Raw genomic sequence first — 8,835 nt, 5'->3', positions numbered from 1 at the left:
CCAAAACACACACACAAAGACGTTGTTTAAAATGATGGTTTCTATCCTGCTTTTGTAAATCTCTTCCTTTCTGATACTCCACTAAGAAGAAATACCTCGTGTCACTCCTTCCTCGCTGCTTGTCTTCTGCTTTTCTTAATATCACCTTTTCTGTTTCTTTTTTTTTGTCTCCAGCTTAGAAACCAGAGACTCCTTCCTTCACCAAGGATTTCTGAGGGGGTTTCATGCTTTGCCAGGTGCCAATAAAGACCACCACGAGTCTTTGCTGTTGATGCCGGTGGCTGCTGGTTGTGAGAGGGGGCTCCCGGTGCCCAGCAGCGCGGGGAGGTTATTTCCTACACAGCACACTCTAGTGTTTGCTTGGGGATTTGGCTGCTCCGAGCCTTTGGCAGCTCCGTTTTTCTGCTCTCTGTCCTGCCTAACGCAGCTTGGCAAGGTGAGAAGCAAGGCAGGATTTAGGGGTGGATTTATGGATAAAGCAAGAAAGAGGGAAAAGAAAAGGAGGGCGCAGGGTGGAAGGATGAAGCTGGCTGCTGGTGGAAGGGAGGAAGGGGTGAGGGGGCTGTGCAGAAGCCCAAATTTGCCTGCTGTGGGAAATGGGCTGGGAACAGGAATGGGGAGAAGCAGAGCTGTGCCCTGGCCTTCAGCGAGAGGGGAGCAGCACCCGGGGCTGGGGTGGCAGGAGCGCTCTGCTGAATTTGGAAGGAGGGAATGAGAAACGAATTATTATTATTATTATTTTACTGGTGTCTTTTAAGTGTCGTGGATGTTTGAAGGACAAGATACCCAGGAGAGCACGAAGCGACAGAAGTTTGGGGTTAAATTTAGGGGGATTTAAGTGGCAAATGGAATGGGGAGAATACTGGGGGATGCCAGTGAGCCGGTCTCTTTTAGCAAGGAAACTCATGGGGTGTACCCGATTTTGGACCATTTAAGTTCACTTTCGTGGTACTTGAGAGTAGGGTTTACCGGGCCATTGTGGGCTAGGTGCATGGGGCTTTTTGACCCAATTGCCTTTTGAAGATGCCCACACTTGTCCTGGTCTCATCCTGCATGTGGCTGTGCGTGAAAACCGCAGCAGCCCCGTGCTTTACCAGACCATCTGGGCTCTCTTGGGGCTGCCGTCTTACAAAGAGTGAAGATCACTGATCCCACTCGGTCCCTGCTTTCCACAGCTAGGGACAAACTCCTCCTCGCGGATGCCTCCCTGGCCGGCTGTGGGAATTGCTCCTTGCTGCTGTTACAGCTGGGCACAGCCCTGCGTGACCCCAGCACCGCTGCTTTTGTGATGTTCTGCCACGAAATCCGCAATTCTGCAGCTCTGGCTGGGGGGAGGAAGCCCTCCAGCTTCCCCCTCTAGCGGTGTGGCTCTGTCACGGCACAAGAAATAATATCTATATTTTTATTTCCCCCCCAGCTCCTCGCTGTCACCTCAGGCTCTGCCATGCCATGGACCTCGGCTCACCGGAGCGCACTGGGGGCACACGGGGCTGCTTCGGCTTTGTCTCCATCATTTGCCCGCGCACCTTTCTGGGGAAGGGGCTGTGCGGGGAGGGAAGGGGGCACCTCCCCACCGGTGCTGTCAGCAGGTGTCGGGCTTGTTAAAATGAAATCCAGCCCCTCAGCTGGCTCAGCCCTGCTCTGTGCTCACACTTGGGATGAAAACGCTGCCCCTGTTCCCGTGCTCTGCTCTGTCTTTGCAGCTGGAAGGGCTGAAGTCCTGCCTCGTGATAGGGCTGAGAGCCACCTGCAAATGCAGCTGTTGGAGCCCTGCAGGAAACTCGGTGTCCTGCCCCGTCCCTGTCCTGCCTTGAAGGATCCCCCTCTCCTTCCCCGACCACTTGGCGTTCGCTGATGGGGAGCCTGGCCCTGCAGAAGATGACTTTCAGTCCCCTGCCTTTGGGGCTGGCCGTGGCTTTGCTGGCTCATTCTGGCAGCAAAACAGCAGCCCGAAATGTGGCACCGACCACACCTGCCCCTGCTGATGCTCCTCGCAGCCCTCCCAGGGCCAGCTCCACAAACCCCAGGGGCAAAAGGGACGGGGATGGATGGGAGGCAGCTTTTGAGCCACATAATGAAAACAGGGTGTGAGTAGACCCATTTCCCAGAAGGGAAAGGTGAGGCTGGCAGCGCTGCACCTCGCGCTGCCTTTCAACCCCGGTGCCCCCCGAGCGGGGCAGGATGCGGCCCCGCAGCCCCCAGCCCCGCGGCAGCGGCACGCCGGCCCCGATTATTGTTGGGTGTCGAAAAAGACATTGAAAAGAAAGGAGGAGAGCTGTGAAGAGGGTCACTTTAGTGGCTCTTTCATTTATTTTTTTTTTCTTCCCCCGAGAAGGAAGTTAGAAAAGCAGAGCCCTCAAAGCCGCATTGAAAGGGTGACAGAGACGGGATAATGCGTAAGACCGAGGGAAGGAATCTCAGAGCACTCGCCACGGTGTTTTAATGATCTGTTAACAATTACCCCTTTCAGGGGAGAACATATGGTAGATGGTTTGCTTAAAAAAAAAAAAAAAGAAAAGGACAAAAAAAAAAAAGAGAAAAAAGAAATTGCTTCAGAAACTTAAATGATGTTGGGAACGTGGTGGGGATTGATGGAAAGAGCTGGGGGAGGGAGGGGATCCCTGCGCTGAGCACGGGGGGGTTGGAGCCTAGGACCCACGGAAGCTGGTGGTGGCTGGGGGCTGCTCCTTGTGGCCGTGAGCACCACCTGTGGGTGCCCCGTGGGACCCGAGCCCACCTCTGTCCCCTGGGGGGAAGGTGCTGATAAAATCGAGGAAGCTTCACCCAGGCCAGCAGCACCTCCCGTGTGTGTGCGTGGGGGGAAGGCAGCCCCCAGGTCCCCAAACCCATCGGTGGGTCGGGGAACACCACGTGCCAGAGCTGCAGACTGGAGCAGGACCACGTCCTTGGGCTCTGCAGCCCATGGTCCCGTCCTGACCCCATCCCATGGGCTGCAGCCCCTGCTCTGAGCCCGGCTCTGGTCTGAGCCCAGCTGCCAGGCATGGCCAGCAATGAGACCATGGCTGGGGGTCACCTGGCTACACAAATTGCTAATCTCACACAGGTGCAGCCAGGTGAGGGAGCGTTTTGAGCTTTCCCTGCTGTTATCTGCTGTGAAATCACTGCCTTTCGCTGTCCTGGCTTTTTAGTGTGAGGTTTGGCCGTGGCTTCCTATGAACGCATCACCAAGGATCCATCACAGGTCTCAGCCTAGGGCAGAACCCATCCCCTTGTCTCTGGGACTCGCCTTGTCTTCTGCTGGACCTGGGAGGGAGGCGAGGAGAGGCTTTGTCCTGAGCAGCAGGGTGAGGAGGGACAGGGCTGGCACTTGGCATTGATTTCTCTGCTTTCTCCTGCAACGCTTCCAGTTTGACCAGCAGAGCCTACAACGTGGAGAGGGAAGCTCATCTGGGGTCACTTTGGGCAGCAGGTGAGCCCAGTCCCTGTGTCTGATGAGCAGCTGGCAGGACAAAGAGCTGACGAGCATCCCAGCCTGCACCCTTGCAGCCCCGTTGTGCACCAGCGTGCCAGAAGCTGGGGTTTGCCCCGTGGGACAGGAGTGCTGCTCAGGGCGATGCCAGCCCGAGCACCCTGGCCAGGGGCTGGCTGTGAGGCTTGGGCACGCTTGGAAAACCCAAGGGAGAGGCACTGGCTGCGTGAGCCGTCCCTGTGCAGCTGGAGAAGCAGCAGCCCCTTGCTGGTGGTGAAGCAGTGTGGGGCCGGGGGCTCTGAACCAGGCAGAGGGGAGCAAACCCGGGGAGGTGGGGCTGGAGGCGAACCCTGGGCGAGCGCCTTCGTGTAACGGGGTGGCACGGGCACCTGTGGGCATCGCCCACCCCAATCCTCCTCTGACCACCTCGTGCTTGGCGTCTGCTGCCTCCCTGTCCTTTCCCTGGCACTTTTTGTCCTTTCCCACCTCCTAAGCAGAGATAATCCAGGTGTCTGAACGCTTGCGCTCCTGTTCTACCCTAAAGCAGGGCGCCAGCAGCCGCCTGCCCCCGCAGGCTGCGTTTTAGAGCCACGCTTGGACGGAGCCTTCGGCGCTCCTCTCCCCGCGCCCTCGCAGCTCTCCTCCTCCTGGGGCACGGTCGGAGCGGTGCCTGCGGGATTTCCGAGCTCCCTTTGCAGCTCTGCCCGTGCGGGGCTCCGGGCTCGGCGCTGCCGCTGTCCCCGCCGAGCTCCGGGGGGGCCCCGCTCTCCCCAGCCGTGCGCCCCGTCGGGCGGCGGGGACGCGCTCCCGGCGCCACTTTCCCTGCCCTCCTCCTGCTTTTTTTTGCTCTCCTTTTTGCCCCTTTTCCTCTCCCCCCCCGTGGGAGCCGGCCCCGTGGGGGAGGAAGGGAGAAATCTCGTTTGGATCCGGCGCCCACGGAGTGGGGCCCCTGGCGCACCTCGCGCCCGGCATCCGCGCTCCTCGGGTGCCCGCAGCGCGCTCGCCCCGGGGCGCGGGGGCTGCCGAGCATCTGCCGGGAGCCGCAGCGAGGGGCTGCGGGGCCCTGGGGGGCTCCGTGAGCACCGGGGGCTCCGGGCAGGGCCGCGGCCCCGGGAGGAAGAGGAGGAAGAGGAGGAGGAGGAGGGGAAGGGGAGCAGCGGGCGCGCCCCGGGGCCGTGCGCGGCCGGGGCTGCGGGGCGCGGAGCGGTCCCGGCCGTGCCCGTGGGGGTCGGGGAAGGGGGCGAGGGGGCTGTGGGGGTCCGGGCCGCCCTCCCCAGCCCCGTTTCTCCGCCGCTCGACCCGCGGCCGTCGGGCGGGCGGGCTGCGGCCGGGCCGCGGCTCTGCGAAACGTCTCCAACGCCTGGCAGGCGAGGGATGTGCCGGGGCTCCGCTGGTTGCCATATGTTTTCAATAAAATAAGACAAATAGGGCCGGGAGATAGGGCTTGCAGTAAACCTGTTATAAAGGAGCATAAAATAGGCCAATGTAAACGCCAGAAGGGCCCCTCCGGGAAGGGCCGTTTGGTGCCAGCCCCGCGCCGCAGCGGCTCAGACAGGTGTGAGCAGGAGCCCGACGCGGTGCCCCCGGAGATTTTTATCACGTTTGTGGTAATATTGTGCTTGTTATGCTAACTATGAGTAAACATACCCGGCCGGGCATTGTGGCAACAGGAGGGAGTTATCGGAAAGTGGCAGTGGGAAGGTGATTTAACAATAAAGTTGTCTTGTTTGCCAGCAGGTGATGTCTGCCCCCAGCCCCATGATTAATGCTTCCCAAAGCACTCCACTTTACAATCTCTTGTAATTATTTATTAAACGAAATCTATTTATTATTATTTTAGCAAACAGTGGTACCAGGTGGGGCTTTCTTTCCCTCTCCAGCTTTTGTTTGAAGGACGTTTGAAGTGGGCAGTCTGAGGCTTGGAAACTCGCTCGCCAGATTTTTTTGTCATCCAATTGCACAGGCACAAAAAAAACCTGCCGGGCCCTTCCTATTCATCCTCCCCTGCCCTCCTCGCCGCCCCTCGAGAAGGGGCGCCCGGGCCGCCGTCGTCTCCCCCCCCCCTTCGCCCCCCTCCGCCCCCCGGCCCCTCTCCCCCGCCCGCCGCCGCCGCCCGGGGGGGAGCGGAGCCGCCGCGCCGCGCTCCCGGAGAGGCACCGCGCACCGCCGGGCCGGGGGCCGGGCAACGGGGACCGGGGGTCGGGGGGCGAGCACCGGGGCTCGGGGAGCGGGGCCCGGCCCGGGGGAGCCGCCTCAGCCCCTTCTCGGCCCGGCCCGGCCGCTCCCGGCGGCGCCGTTCCCCCGGCGGGCGCCGTCGCGCTGCTTTGGGGAGGGAGTGGGGGGCTCGCTCCCCGCCGGGGCTGCGCCCCCCCGCCGGCCCTGCCCGCCCCCAGAGGGGGATCCGGGCTCCGCAGGGGGGCCCCGGCCTCGCCGTCCGCGCCCCCCCGCCCTGCGCCGGGGCAACGGGAGCCGGGCACGGGCCGGTCCCCGCCGCCCGTCGCTGCCGGTGCGCAAAAATCCCGGGCACGTTTTGCGCACCGAGCCCCGGCCGTGGGGCCGCCCGGCCCGGCCCGAGCGCAGGGCTGGAGGGGCGCCGGCTGCCGGGGGCAACAGGGGGGGACCCTTCCCCGTCGGGACGCGGCCCCCGTTTCCCCGGGGGGAGCGAGGGGACGGCGCGGGGGGGGCGGGAGAGAGGCCCCCCCAGTCCTCCCCCCGGCCGCTCGGAGCCCGGAGGGCAGCGAGGGGCGCGGGGCCGGCCCCGGCGCGGTGGGGGCGAGGAGAGGGGGCGAGGGGCCGGGATCGTCCTGGAGCTGTCGGGGGCTCTCTCGTGGCCCGGCTCGGGGCGGCGGGCGGTGCCGGGCCCGGCACGCTCCCGGCGGGCTGATAAGATAAAAGCGTGCCAAGGGGTGGGTGCGGGCGGGGGGGCGCACACGCTGCCCGGCCGGGAAATCCCCATTGTCTGCCGGCCCTATATATAGGGGCCTAACGGCAGTCGTGTGCCGGCCGCGCAACCTGTCCTGCCCGCGCTCGACGGCTCGGCACGGCTCGGCTCGGCACGGGAGAAGGGGAACCGAGGCCCCTCTCCTTCCCCGCAGCCTCCCCCCGGGGCGCGCAGGTAAAGCCGCCGCCGGGGCCGCGCAGAGGGGGCCGCGGGGCCGGCTCCCCCCGAGCCTTACCGCGGGGCTTGGCTTTGCAGGATGGCCCCGCAGAGCCAGTGCCCCCCGGGCGAAGGGCAGCCTTATTTCGGCGGCCCCCCCGCCGCCGCCCCCGCCGCCCCCTCCCCGGCCGCCGGCGGCCCCGCGGGTGCGGGTGCGGGTGCGGGCAGCCGGGGCGCGTCCCCGGCGCGCAGGAAGGGGAAGGCGCGGAGGGGCCGCGGGAAGGCGCGCAGCGAGGGGCTGCTGGGCAAGCAGAAGCGCAGCCGGCGGATGAAAGCCAACGACCGGGAGAGGAACCGCATGCACCACCTCAACTCCGCCCTGGACGCGCTCCGCAGCGTCCTGCCCACCTTCCCCGACGACGCCAAGCTCACCAAGATCGAGACGCTCCGCTTCGCGCACAACTACATCTGGGCGCTCACGCAGAGCCTGCGCCTGGCCGAGCAGAGCCTGCCCGAGCCCCCCCCGCCGCCGCCGCCCCCCGCCGCCTCCCCCGGGCCCTGGGGCTCGCCCTGCCCCGCCGCCCCCGCGCCCCCCGCCGCCTTCCCCGCCTTCCTCTGAGCCCCCCGGAGCTGCTGTCCCCTGCTCCTGCCCTCCCCCGGCCCCAAATCGCGGTCGGAGGGGGCTCCCCGCGCACTTTCCGCGCTGGGCACCGGGGGGGGGGACACCCGCGGGAGCCCCCCGGTCCGGCCTGGCCCGGGAGCGGTGGGCAGGCGGCTCCAAATCACGGTTTTGTACTCGGAAACGGTAAATTATATTAATTTGTCGCTATCGGTATTTATTGATTATAGTTCGTAACAAATATATATTTTGTATATAAGAGTATTTTTGGCAGCGGTGGTCCGGCTGTTTGTACCGGGGAGGAGGGGGGGGGGCGCCTTCTTTTTCATTCGGAAGGAGAGGAGAATAAAGTGTGTCGCGGCCAGACCTGCGCGACGCGGCGATTTGGGGTTCGTTGGCTTGTTTTTCGTTTTGATTTCCCCGAGGAGCGCTTCCAAAATCGCGCGCAGCCCGCAGCGGAGGCTGCGCCGGGCTCTGCGGGGGCTTGCGCGGAGCTGGGGTCCGGGGGCAGGGGCGGCGCAGGGGGACCCCAGCTCCCCGCCACCCACCCGCGCATCTTGCGCCGTCCCCTGCGCTCCTTTCCCCGCGGGGCCGTGGGACCCCCTCGCCGCCGGATTTTCAGCGCCCTGGGGTCATTTCGGGGCTGGCCCGGCCCGACAGCAGCCTCCCCTATTCGGGGGGAGGCCGGAGCGGTTAGAAACGCAGGAGGTGGGGAGAGAAACCCCTCCCGCTCAGCCCCCAGGGGAAGGGGACGGGGGGCTCCCGGGGTCTCAATTTGTAGCTGCAGATTTACGGCCGGGCCCCCTCCCCTCCCGGGGAGACAAAGCGGGCCGCGAGGCCGCGGGCCCGTTGTGATGCTAATTGTCCGCCGCCGAGCCCGTTCGCCGGCAGCGAAGAGCCCCGCAATTGAGGCAATTTGTAGGACAAAAGAAATTTGGGTACGGGACACAACGGCGCGCGTCCCCCCCTACAAAAAAAAGGAAAAAAAAAAAAAAAAAGAAAAAAAGCTCCGAGACGAAGAAGAACGGGGAGGGGGGAACCGCAGAGGGTGCGGGGAGCCGGGTGTGGGGGTGCGGATGGGGAGGATTTGGGGAAATTGGGGGGGCTCTGCCCTGCGCGGGGCGGGCGCTGTCCCGGCGGGCCGGGCGCTCTCCCTGGTGCTGAAGGCGGCCGAGGAGGGGCCGGGGGCGAGCGGGGCCCCACGCGTGGGGGCTGCCCCGCCACGGCCCGCGGGGACGCGCACGGGGGTCGGGGGCGGGCGGCGTGGGGAGGTGGTGGGAGTCCTGCCCCCCGCCCCGCTCGCCGCCTGAATCGCGTTATTGTTGGCGGTGGGGAGAGGCAGCGTGTGTGGTCACAGCGAGGGGAAAGGTGGAAATGGTCCCCAAAAATCAACCCAAAAATGGTGGTGGTGGTTTGGGGGTGGAGTGGTGTCGTGCTTGCTGCCGTCGGGGCCGCTCCTCGCTGGTCCTACAGCGCTGCGCCTCACCTGTGTGCGCCCCGGGGCTGCGGGGGATAACCGGGCAGCCCTTCTGTCTGCAAAAGGGACGTTTTGGGAGAAATTCCCAAAGGGAGCTCAGGGCTATATGGTCAGGAGACAGGGCCCTAAAAGCCCCAGGAGCAGCAGGTTTTGCCAAAGCCCTGAGAGGTGACTCCAGGTGCCCCCACACCTCCAGCTCATGGGCGCTTCCG

General features: G+C 64.6%; 1 protein-coding gene across 1 annotated transcript; it reads left to right on the top strand.

Annotated features, from left to right (window-relative positions):
* Positions 1-6,353: 6,353 nt before the first annotated feature.
* On the top strand, positions 6,354-7,427 carry NEUROG3 (neurogenin 3). The gene has a single exon (XM_068688656.1). It carries the CDS (start codon positions 6,628-6,630, stop codon positions 7,144-7,146), a length of 519 nt encoding a protein of 172 aa, XP_068544757.1. The 5' UTR covers positions 6,354-6,627; the 3' UTR covers positions 7,147-7,427.
* Positions 7,428-8,835: the final 1,408 nt, after the last annotated feature.

The sequence above is a fragment of the Anas acuta genome, chromosome 7 (assembly GCF_963932015.1).
Source record: "Anas acuta chromosome 7, bAnaAcu1.1, whole genome shotgun sequence".
Classification (NCBI taxonomy): domain Eukaryota; kingdom Metazoa; phylum Chordata; class Aves; order Anseriformes; family Anatidae; genus Anas; species Anas acuta.
This window is presented reverse-complemented; position numbering and strand designations above follow the sequence as displayed.